This window comes from Emydura macquarii, unplaced genomic scaffold (genome assembly GCF_026122565.2).
Source record: "Emydura macquarii macquarii isolate MOO-44397 ecotype Brisbane River unplaced genomic scaffold, CSIRO-AGI_Emac_v2 contig_2768, whole genome shotgun sequence".
Taxonomy (NCBI): Eukaryota; Metazoa; Chordata; order Testudines; family Chelidae; genus Emydura; species Emydura macquarii.
Genome location: NW_027132905.1, coordinates 47,106,647 through 47,118,725, shown reverse-complemented (window position 1 = coordinate 47,118,725; position 12,079 = coordinate 47,106,647). Strand labels below are relative to the sequence as shown.

The following is a 12,079-nucleotide window of genomic DNA, read 5'->3' as shown; positions in this document are numbered from 1 at the left end:
CAAGAGTGTTTGATGCCTACCTTTGTATAGTATCCTGGGTATAATTTCTCCGTGATGGGAGCAATATAGTCCAGAAGGAACCTGTACCATTCTCTCTCGTAGCCAATTTGGTTCATGTGGATGTCAATAGTTGGGACGTTTTCATATCCCCCTTGCAGTCTGACGTCCTGGAATTGAACCGTAACATATACTGGCGGCAAATATATCGTAGATTGTAAGTATGAAAACAGTTGGATGGTGACATGCAAACATGTAATGCTCATCTAGAGAATCTTTTCAGGACTGTAATGCAGGGAAGTATCATCCACATTTTATAGAAGGGAAGTCAAGGCACAGAGGAGGTTTGAGCCCAAGTTTTGAAACGTGGCTGCTGACTCCGGACGATCGCGGGCGCCTAACTTTACAATCTCTTGGCCCGCTGAGTACTACAACTCCAGTGGAAGCCCGTGGAGGTTGCAGGCTCTCAGGGCCTCTGAAAATGAGGCCCAAGGGGTCTCAGATTGATTTTCCTAGTGACCACTTTGGAACATTTGGGCCTACATCCAAGATCCCACAATGAGTCGAGAGCAGAGATGGAAGCAGAACTCAGGAGTCCTGACTCCAGTGCCCTGCTTTAACCACAGGATTAAAACTCCCTCCTACAGCAGGCTGCAGCTCTCAGCAAGGACTCAGTGTCAGGGGTGTGATCTCTGGCTTAGGAAACTTCAACTTACCTTGTTATCTCCCTTGGACCACTGGCCAAAGTGCTCCATTTCCTCCACCAACTCGTCACATGCGGTGTCAGTGAATATAGGGAACCAGTAAACATCTGGGCAGGGCTAGAGAGACAAGACATAAAAATTCAGACCAACAGAAGAATGAGACAAACAGAGCCAGACATAGGGGACTGTCCCTAAGTTACATTAAGCATGCAGGTGGGGAAGTGTTCCTTAAGTTTGCATGACAGAGCATTACAGGGGTGTTTGTTTCAGAGTTACAAGTGGGTGGTTGGATGGGTAATTAAAAAAAAAAAATTAAAAAAAAGTCACCAAACAATGTGTTAGATAATTTATGAACAGCCCCTAGACAGACAAGAGGAAGATAAAGTCAAGCAGAGGGAGAGACATTGAATTAAACACAGAAATACAGTCACACTCCCTGGAGAATGTCAAAGGTTGAATCCTGCCTTCAGATTCATATGCTCTGCTCCCAGTAAAATTAAGGGACCTGGCCAGATGCCTCTGAAGGAGGGATTTGTCCCTAAGAATACTTTTCAATAAGGACAGATCGCTTTCTCTCTGGATCCAAAGTTCTTTTAGGCAGCCCTCTCTTCTGTAAACTACCTATTCCTGAGGGCAAAAGGTTGAAGTAATTGAACAGTGACATGCTGTTCTCTCCTTGGCTGAGACACAAGATGCGTTTCTTACCGTCTCCACCAATTTCCCTTTCAGAGCTAGCGTGTAGTTTTCATGGATGTATTTTTCTTTCCAGTCCTGTGGTTAGAAAAAGACAAGTGGTCACTTCGGTGGCACATGGCTATGGCTGGGGTATTAAGCTACAGGGGGCTAAGGACGAGGTATTAAGCCACCCTCTCTCTAATGATGGAGAGGGGAAGTGGAGCAGTAAACAATAGTTCACAGCATTTTCTTGACTTTGAAGCTCCAGGGCCCAGAGGGGTTTCTGGGTGAAATACTTCCCCCCCAAGCCCTGCAGTTATGTGCCAAGGGAACCCCACCAGAGAGATGTCACACAGCAGAGCTTGGATCCTCCCCTTAGGAGACACTGCTAATGGCGGCGTATCTAACAGGGAGGCTGGGGGCATACCTCATCTCCCTATCCTACAGGGACAGGCCTGCGCAGCCCCCAGATCCCCTCACCTCAGGGTTGCTGAAGATCTCCCAGAGGTCGTTGTGGAGATGAGTTGTCTGATAATTCTCCAGAGAGAGTGTGTGTCCAAAGTGCTGCCGGTTCGTCACGAACATGAAGACCCCCTGCAGAATGGAGGGATATCCTCAGGCTGCAACAATCCACATGGCTATGACTCCCCTGCCCCTGCCATCCCTCCTTCCCTCTCTTCACAGGGAGCAGACCCTCCCCAATGGGCCCCTTATCATTCAATCCAGGCCCACCCTGGACATAGAGAAGTCTAAATAGCCATAATCAGAGCCATCGATGGAGGCAGAACCTCTGCGCTTTCCATCAGCTATAGATAGTAGCAGGATAAAATAGCCCACAAAGGGTCAGACTTTGCCTTCGACTATATGCATGTAGCTCCCACTGACGTGACCAGAGCCGCATGAGTCCTAGGGCAAAACTAATTTTAGGCCACATTTTTGAGGTCACAGGAAATGATCCCTCCTCCCCCACCAGACCACATGTACTTTGGGGAAGGCACGCAGGGTTTGTTGATGACAGTTCATTTCTTCCCACCTAGACATGCCCAGTTGTAATGGGTGCTCTGAAACCTCTGCCCACAGAGTGCTTTCATCTCCCCCCTGGCCTGATGCTCCCTGCCGCTGGCCTCCCGCACTGACCTGATCCCGGACATTCTGGCAGAAAGCCATATCCGCATCTAGTTTGCCGCTGTGGAAGAGGTCTCCCTGGATGAGCTGGGATCTCAGGGTGCTGCCTTTTATCAAATAGAGGCTGGAAATGTAGGGGACATTCCAAATCCCACTGCAGAATGGGGAGAGGGAGATTTGGACACCAAGTCAGAGGTTACAGGATACTATAGTGCAGTGATTGCAGGCAGCGCTGCAGTACCAGTCAGTCGGGCATATGCAGACCCAACTGGGATCAGCGGGGGAGAGTCACTGGTCAAGGTGTTATCATAGATGTGGCCCATGTCTTTTGAGCAGCACAAGTCCTAGGCCATGGTGACAGCAATTCATTGGCATCACACATTTCCATGAGGAACATAATTAAAGGCCTGATCCATATCCCGCTGATGTCAGTGTGGGACTTTTCATCAAGGGGAATTGGACCAACCATCACAGGGATACACTTATTTACTATGTCTATTACCATAGCACCCAAAAGCCATAATCGGGATCAGGACCGCAGCTGTGCTGTGCGCTGTAGAAAGAGCAGGACACAGTCCCTGCCTAGAAGAGCTTACAATCTGAAAAATTAAGGCACAAATCGGTATCCTTAGTCGAAGGATCTACACTTTTAGGTACAATCAGTATTTTAGAAGCTCTCTGCAATGTTTTGCTCTCCACTTCTTACAGATCAATAGACCACTCAGTTACTGCAGTTCTCCTCATCACTGGAGATTTTAAAGAACCGCTTAGACAAAGACCCATTAGGGGTTAATCTAAATATATTTGGTCCTGAGTCAGTGTGGGAAGATGGACTAGATAACCTCTCCAGGTCCCTTCCAGCCCTATGTTTCTATGAGCCTATGAAACATACTTGCTGCTCCTACCCTGATGGATAATTCCATTGTTTTAACAGGGCCACTCACAAAAGAGATACAGGATCAGGCCCCAAAAGACTAAGGGATAGATTTAATTGTTAACATATTTAGGGGAAAAAACAAAAATAAAACACTGCTGTTCCTTTGAATTTGTTTTGTCACAAAGTTTAAAGGGTCAGACTCAAACCCCCAAAGCAACCAAGCACAAGGACATACACAAACCCAAAGAGCAGCAAAGCAAGTCTGCAAACCATTCCAGTAATCGGCCTTTGTATATCCACAGCACCTGCCATCCAAGCAGCATGCAGCCCTTTACAAACACTAAAGACAAATGACCGCCTCGCTGTGGAATGGTTAAGCATCACGTCACTCTCCTTAGCAGATGGAGAAAACCAGGAGAGATTAAGTGACTTGGCCATACAGTGAATTAGCGACAGTGCTGGAAACAAAACCCAGGGCTCCTGACTTCAAATCCCCTGTTCTGGTCACCAGACCTTACTCCCCCACTAATGCATATGGCATATAGAGGACAGGTACATAAAACAGCTCCTGCCTGGAAGGAGAGACTTCTTTTCCTCTGTTAAACACCGTGATTGGCTGGTACTCTTGTCCCTGGATCCCAACCGGCTTTAGACTGATTTAGGGGTACATACTCTCCATCCATTGAATGCTTATTCACTTGACTTTGGGGATTCTGAGCGGCAAGGGTCCCTCACAATACTCACACCCTCCGCCCTTGAACAATATCCACGTAATCCTCCGAGCGGGCGTAGTACCCCTCAGGACTCAGTGCACCCCAGAAATTCGACCACAGCTTTCCGTGACGGCTCACCAACGGGGCAATTACCAGCCTGCAGGCACAAGAGGGAGAGACGATTGGAGAGCGGGGTACTGCCAGGGGAGCAAAGGGGGAAATAATCACTAGAGCCTCCGGGTCCAGCTCTGACTTCACTGACACAGATGCTACCACCACCGACACCTGCATAGTGAGGGCAGAACAGGACCCTAAATGTGTATCTAAACATATACACCAGTCATCCCCGAGGTGATCTAAGGAGTTCTAGCAGCTGGAGACAGAGCTGGAAATCTTTCTTCTTGATAAGTGTGGGAGGAAAATTCAGTTACACAGCTTATGTTTTTCTACTCTGTAACCAGCTCCCTAAGACTGAGACTCCACCGAAACTCTTGAGCCAGAGACAGACATAACCAGGAATGGGTCCTGTTCTATATGAAGCCCCAATCTTTGGAAGCTTCCGATCAGTAGCGGGCTTGAAAAACTTCCTGGGTCAGATGCTCAGCTGTTGAAAGTCCATGTGGCACCACTGACGTCATACACCAGTCAAGGATCTGGCTTTTTGGATCCGACACTCATGATCTTTTTAGGGCTGGGGAAGAAAGAACTCAAACTTTGAACCTGGATACAGATTTCCCAACAAATCCCTCCCTTTATAATGGGCTGAACCAAAACCTGCATCTGAATGTACCACCCAGGGTGTTTGAAACATAGCTCCAAACCCAGACCTCAACCCTTTGGGTTGGACCAATGTCTGGTTTGGAAAAAACGGCTGATTCTGGCTTCTGTTCCCAAAAGCATAGACTCTGCTCCAAAGAGATAAGGGTAAAACGAGGGAGGGTTTACATCCAGGGCCCATTGCGTCTGAATCCCATAATCCAGGGAGGGGATGGAAGGTGTTGGATAAATGGATCTGGTCTGGGTCCATCTCTACTAGAGAAAAACCTTACGTTTCATTCCCAACAATGTTCTCTCCTCTCAGCCCCTTACACTTTTCCCAGGAAAGAGGGAGCTCACTGTTTAGGCTCCTGACCTGAAACTTGCCCAGTAAGGATTGCTTAGACTCACTTGTTCTGTTCAATCAGGATCCGTAGAACCTTTGAGTTCTTCAGAACCACTTCGGCATCCAGGCTGAAGTAATATTCACAGTCGGGATCCTGTCTGCACAAATCCCTGCAGCCAGAGACCCCACATGTCAGGTATCAAGCCACTCAGAACAGAGAGAATAGAATCAGGGATGACCTTCACTTTGTGGTCAGGGGGGCCTTCTCTTGCAGGGGATGGGGGTGCTTATCCTTTATAGTCCGGGTGCAGACCATATGACGGGTTGGGGAGAGAGAGGGTTAAAACCCCATACATGAGCAAAGGAGTAACAGGTGGCTGGCCCCTCATGGCAGGGAGGAATAGGGATGAGATCAGGGATGTTTTGCACAAGGAGGGAATGAAATTGAAGAGCCATTGCTCTGGAAGGTGAACTGAAAGGGAAGCAGGCCACACCTGTGGCGAGAGAACCTCAAAGTCCTCTGGATGTCGGAGCCTTACTGCTTTTGTTTGTTTGGATGCAGGCTGTGAAAGATTGTTTACTTTGCCTGGGAATCTAACCTGGCTTTAGCCCATGTCGGCTTGACAATAAGCATGGCCTAGTCCATTCCTGCCACGGGCAGGTCACGGGCTGGTGGCAGAGGGATGGGGAACATTTATGCAGCATAGACAGAGAGCATGTTTTGTGGACAGAGGCGGTTCTTGGCAGAGGGTCTGAGAACCCCTTTGGCAACCAGGGCATTGAAGTGCGTTTGTAATGCTGTCACTCCAGATAAGTTGCACCTAACAGGCATGCATAAGAGGAAATGGACAAAAGGGGACGGGGGAATGATTTTGGGTGTTACACAAGCCACCACTGCTGTACCAGCCATTGTTCCTGTAAAGCTCCAAAGCAGATCTCTATGAAGGAAGCTTCTGCTGATCTGGCCACAGAGGCCTGTTATCTTGGATGCAAGAAGCCTCTCCCAGTAAAGATAGGCTTGTGCTACTAAGCCTGGACAGAGGGTGGGGTTGACGCCAGTATCCCTGCCGGTTGGCCTTTCACACTGGCATTTTCACTTACATGCCCATGTTCCGAGCATCAGCGTTCTCCAAGTGATCTTCCGGCCCAACCACTTTGACCCTGTGATATTCTTTGTTGTGCTCCTTCACAAATGTCTCCACCAGAGAGAGATGAAGTTGCTCCTGCACAGAGAGAGAAATGACACAGAGTGAAACGTAGGTTACAGGAGCTTCACACAGGCTGCCTGGCCTGGGCTAAGGTTAGGATCACCGGCTGCCCGGCTCTGGAGACTCCGGCAATGCCAGAGCATTTGAGCCGCACCTACTCTCACCTCCACCTCTTTGTGGCTGGAGGAAATTGATGCATAGGCTTCTAGGGCACCAAAACATGAGTTGAACCTGACTTCCAGGTCCTGGCAGTCTGGGGAAGTTGCAAAGACTTCTGGGATATGGGAGGAGGCAAGCCACCCCTCACATGACAAACCAATCAAAGAGACGAGGTGGGTGAGGCAATATCTGTTCTTGTTGGTCCGATAAAAGATATACGACCTCACCCACCTCGTCTCTCTAGTATCCTGGGACCAACACGGCTACAACACCACTACGACAATCAAAGGCAGCTGTTACTCACGTGATTGTGAATGAAGAGCCAAGTGCGATTCTTTGGGTACTGGAGATTCAGAAGCCGCAGGAAGAACTGAGAGAGAAATGGAGTGGGCTGCTCGATGAAAACTCCAATCAGAACCAATGGCAACACATCATCCTGCATTCAACAAGAGGGTGAGATGCATGATGGCTGCTCTCCGGCACCAGAAACCTGGCTACACCCTCACCACCTCCAAGGAAAGCCAAGAATGGGTTGTAGGAGTTCTCTTGGTAGCACCAGGCCTCTGCCATTCTAAATATGCATCAATCCTTACCTTGAACCCTGTGAGACTTCTCAGGTCTTCATCACACACAGTGCAGCCCATCTCGAATGTCCAGATCTGAGGAATATAGTTTCCCAGGTAGTTCAGCTGCAGCTGCAAAGAGAAATGCCCGATGTGCTTAGTTACAAGGCAGGAAAGAATCTCACCCCAGCCTCTGATATTCAATCAGGTTCCATTGCTAGCCTCATCTCCTTTCTCTCCCTGGGAGAAGAGGAGTAGAAAAGGATGCAAGTCTGACAGATCTAATTTCCTGCGGTGGAGAATACCGATGCGCTGGGATAATGTTTTGGGGTGAGAACACAGTTCAGTCTCCATGGCCTGCTCAGGCCTTGGCATCTAGGTGCTGAGACTGGCAAGAAAGGGATGAAGGGTGGCAATTATTGTGATGTGGATACCTGGCCACCAGTAACTGGACTGACACCACCAGCTCACTGCATGCTGGCCAGTCATTCATCGGGTGGGGACACCTTTGGTCACGGCTGATCTCGGTCTTGATTTGACCCAGTGACCAAGAAGTGAAGAGCTCCATGTCTTGCTGCCATGGCAGTGAGCCATCCAATCCCCCCTCCCCCCCCCCAACCAGGGAATTTGTGGGGGAGATGTCAGTGTGTGCAGGATGGGAGCCTGATTTCCCAGCATTCCCTAGGCAAGTGCTTGGCTACCTCAAGCCGAAACAGGCTACTGGCCTTGGTTTCATACCCAACCTTCTCCTTCAAGGCTCCTGCTTACCTTGGTGGGTCCATTGCCATGAATCAGGACTGGCAGGGTGTCATACATCATGTTTCTTGCTCTCACTTGTGCATTTTCAAACTTCAGCACAACCTCATCTAGAAATCACATCACAGCGATGTTATCGGCAGGGTCTTTAGTAGCCATTTGGCAACACGACGAGTCCCTGGGAAGATGAGGGGTGGGGCTGGATAACCATCTGCTAATCTATGTGGGGCACAGACAATTCATGGAGGGAGAGGAATTGTTTAGAGCGGCCCAAAGGGGTAGAATGAGGAGTGATGAGATGGAACTTAAGAAAGGATCAGATCAGTAAAAGTTCTGGAGAGTGCAATCTATTTAAGTTGTAGGTCAGTCTCCCAAGGGGAACTCATAAAACCTCACTGAAAGCGTCCTTTAAAATAAGAATAAGCAAAGAATGTGTGGAGAGGAACAATTCAGCACCAGCAAAGGGGTTCCAGGCAAAAGCAGCTTGTCCACCTCTGAATTCTGTGCTCCCCTATCTGCCCAGTGTCTGCCTCACACCCCCAGATGGCATTATCCTGCGACGGCAGAATGACCAGCCCGGGGGTTGCATAACTCAGCCTTGCAAAAAGAGCAAGTACAGGCACAGAATCCAATCACCCACTGTAATCGGGGCCCTCACCCCTGCAACAGCCCCTGGCAGCCCGGTGCAACGTTGCCATTGTGTTCCCGCCTCATTTTCCCCAAATGAGGGTTTTAATAAGTCCACGGATGCTTGTCTCTTGAACAGCGCCCCTTCGGGGCTCTAGCTGTTCAACCGCAAAGGCAGAACAGCACACAGGTAACCCCTCCTCCCCGCCCAGCACTGCTAGCTGTAGGGAGGAAGGGCTGAGTCAACCTTAGTTGTCAACCCTCAGTGATGGCCAAGGTCCCTTACCAGCAAGGTCTTCATGACCCAGAACCCCACAGAGACCAAACCACAAGGACCCTTCCTCAGGACATCATAGAATTCCTCTAACCCAGTGTTTCTCAACCTTTTAAGTAGCAAGTACCCCCTAACTTCTGAAAATGTTAATAAACAGCCCAACACTCAACTTTCCATGGGATTTTATACTTACAGACTAATGTGAGCCATATGTTGGAAGAAGGGCTGAGTATATAAGGCCGTGATATGACAGATCTAGTGGGGGTAGCGTTACCACCTTTACACCAAGGGTGCACAGCTCAAGTATGTACCTGGGCTAGAGGTGATGTTGGCCAAAGCTAGGAGGCTTTGAGCGGCATGCCAATGCTGGGGAATATAAAGCACCGCGCCAAATTTTTTGCCATAGATTTGAGAGGAGGAAGGGGTGAGAGAGAGACAGGAAAAGAGGGTAACTGATAAAATGCCGGGCTGTCATAGTTGTCAGTTTCACTGCTGGGCTAGAGCAGTGAAATTGACAAGTTTTCTGGGCACTGGGCTTTGAGCCAGGGAGGGGAGCTGCCACTTGGGCAAGTTGCAGGCAGCTGCAGCCTGGCTGCCAGCCCTGGAGGTGGGTGACTGCCACCTAATCTGAGCTGGGGCAGAGGAGGCTTCCGCGCCGGCTAGGACCCAAAGATGTGGGCAGGCGGCTGCTGCCTGTCTTCAAGCCGGGGCGCTGGAGACTGTCCCTCGGCTTGGAGCCGAGGCACGGGTGGCTGCCACCCAGCTCACGAGACGCAGAAGGCTGCCACCGGGCTCCCACCTGGGAGCTGGGACCCGGCGGGTAGCGGGGGGCTGCTGCCCGCCTTCCCCAGAAGCTAGCAGCTGCCATCTGGCTCCCAGCTGGAAAGTAGGGGGCTGCCGCCCGCCTCCCCCAAGAGCCAACGGTTGCCGCTCGCTTCCTAGCTGTGGCCAGGTGGGAAGTAGGGGGCTGCCGCTTGCCTTCCCCAGAAGCTGGGGGCTGCTGCTCGCTTCCCAGATGGGACTGGGTGGGAAGCAGGGGGCTGCTGCCCGCCTTCCCCAGAAGCCAGGGGTTGCCACACACCTCCCAGCTGCGAGCTGGGACTGGGTAGGAAGCAAGCTGCTGCCACCGGGCTTCCCCAAAAGTCAGCAGCTGTCGCCTGTCTCCCCTGCACACTGTTTTTCCCTGGGTATTCCCTGCCTGTGTCTCGCGTGCCCCCAGGAGTACGCGTACCACAGGTTGAGAAACTATGATCTAACCTAGGGTTTCTGCTGTTACCCGGTGGAGTCTTTCACAGGAGACAGGTTTCTGGGAGATTTAGCTGTCGTGGGCCCTTCAACGGGAAACTCTTCCACTCAGAAGCATTCTCCCTGGGTTTCCTTTGCTGGTGAACCCCTCTCACCAGGTTCCCACCCAAGGAGCTTTCTGTGTAGGCATGTTCTCTTCCTGCACTTTAGGAACTCTTCCACTCCCTAGGAACCTCTACCCTCCAAGCCCTGTCCCACTGGGAGCAGCAACCTTTTATCTCACCTTGGTGCTTCCCTGCCTAATTACTGCCTCCCAGTAACTCAACTGTCAATGAGTTAACTAGTCCAAGGGGAACTGGAGCTGCCTCATTTCCCCCTTGTGAAGCCTGTCAGAGCTGGGCTGGGCCCATGACCCTTTCAGAAGGCCAGCAACTCTCTGATTCCTACTCTTACCAAGATAAGAACGGGACCCCAAAATCCCAGAATGATGATTTCCTAGCTGATTAAAATAATGGGAAAAAAGACATATTACACTAAACTAAAATAAATACATACATTTCTCGGCTCTGGGAGAACAAGTGGATAAAACTTTCCAAGGATGGAATAACTGCACTGGCCAAAAGCATGGTAAGGGTGAGCGAGCACACTCAGAGGGCGTCTGAAAGTGTCTCAATAGCTCACCCACCTTTCACACCGTTCAATCCAATGATCTGAACCAAGAAGGCAGGCAGGTAGCACTTGTCCCTGCCCAAGCCTCAGGCAGTGTTGCGTGTTGCTACGTCTCCACCAGTTTCACTGCCCAAAGCTAGTGTAATCTGATGTGTGGAGATCAAAGCGGAAAGGAGGTGTGGTATGGAAAACCCGACCTGCAGGCCTAACGCTGGAGAAGGCATTACAGTGAGTACCTGGGCCCCGGGGGGACTGCAAATCAGTTCCAGGAGTCTGGGCAAAGGTTTGTAACAGAAACCTGTTCTGGGGATAGATTCTGGAGTTTCAGCACTTCGGCCACAGTGTGACTTTATTTCTAGGTGCTTTGCGCTCCCCATCTCACCTAATGCTCCATTCAGGTTCTGGAAAATCCGGCATCTCTGATCCAGGCTGATGTTGATATTTTCCTTTAAAAGAATGAAATAAAGAACTTAATTTAGAACGCACACAGACATAGACATAGGCTTTGCAAACAGGTGGGTCCTGCCAGCCCTCCCTCTTACATGCCAGCCCTCTTACTGCCCCTCCATTCATTGTAGAAAACACTAGAAAACCAGTATCCCTTGCTTTCCAAACCCTCCATGGATTTGCTCCAGCCTCCCTCACGGACCTAGGCCCAGATCCTTAGCTGCTGTAAATCAGTTTAACACCATTAGCTTCAACGCCCTAGGAGCCCTTAACCTGGTCCCTCCACTCATCTGTAACTGCCCTCATCTCTGCCCCTTCACTCAGTCTCACCACTGTTGGTGCAAGAGCCTTCTCCTCTCTGTATCCTGCTATTTGGAACAGCCTCCCCCATCTGCCGTGGATGCTCCGTCTCTTTTCAGATCTCATATGAAAAACAACTCTCCTTGCTTACACTTCTTCATGTTTCCCTTCCTGGGCTCATGTTGATCTACGTCACTCATTTTTAAACACAGTTTGTGTGAAAGACCATATGCTAAATAAAGACGTGTTGTATCATTCTGATCACTAGCGTGTCCCACAAGCTTCACAACTTTAAACGCTCTGGGTGATCCCCAGGCTCATCTGAACCTTAGCAATTCTCCCTTTTCTAACATAATACCTAGCTCGTACACAGCATTTTTCACTGTTAGATCTCAAAGCACTCTCCAAAGGAGGTCAATTTCACTGTCCTCATTTTACAGAAAACGGTTTTTAGGCAAAACCAGATGACACAAACAGCTTAAAGCTTCACAGAGCATGAAAAGACGACAAACAAAAGCACATTGACAGAAATAAGCCTGCCTGCCTGCACAGCAGTATATAAGCCATAACACAGTCAGGAGCGCAGGCATGGCATAAATATCTTTTGTGAACAGCCTCTAGCTTCCACCTATCTTCCA

At 49.8% G+C, this 12,079-nt stretch overlaps 1 protein-coding gene across 1 annotated transcript in view; it reads right to left on the bottom strand.

The window, feature by feature from the left end:
- The window catches only part of PLOD1 (procollagen-lysine,2-oxoglutarate 5-dioxygenase 1), a 52,260-nt gene that overhangs the window by 2,784 nt on the left and 37,397 nt on the right, over positions 1-12,079 (bottom strand). Inside the window, exons 7-18 of the mRNA XM_067567446.1 lie at positions 11,077-11,140; positions 7,892-7,989; positions 7,154-7,255; positions 6,865-6,996; positions 6,295-6,416; positions 5,259-5,363; positions 4,123-4,248; positions 2,514-2,655; positions 1,857-1,970; positions 1,407-1,472; positions 714-818; positions 21-167 (exon numbers count right to left, since the gene is read on the bottom strand). Coding sequence (XP_067423547.1) covers positions 21-167; positions 714-818; positions 1,407-1,472; positions 1,857-1,970; positions 2,514-2,655; positions 4,123-4,248; positions 5,259-5,363; positions 6,295-6,416; positions 6,865-6,996; positions 7,154-7,255; positions 7,892-7,989; positions 11,077-11,140 — 1,323 coding nt within the window. The remainder of the gene's footprint in view (positions 1-20; positions 168-713; positions 819-1,406; positions 1,473-1,856; positions 1,971-2,513; positions 2,656-4,122; positions 4,249-5,258; positions 5,364-6,294; positions 6,417-6,864; positions 6,997-7,153; positions 7,256-7,891; positions 7,990-11,076; positions 11,141-12,079) is intronic.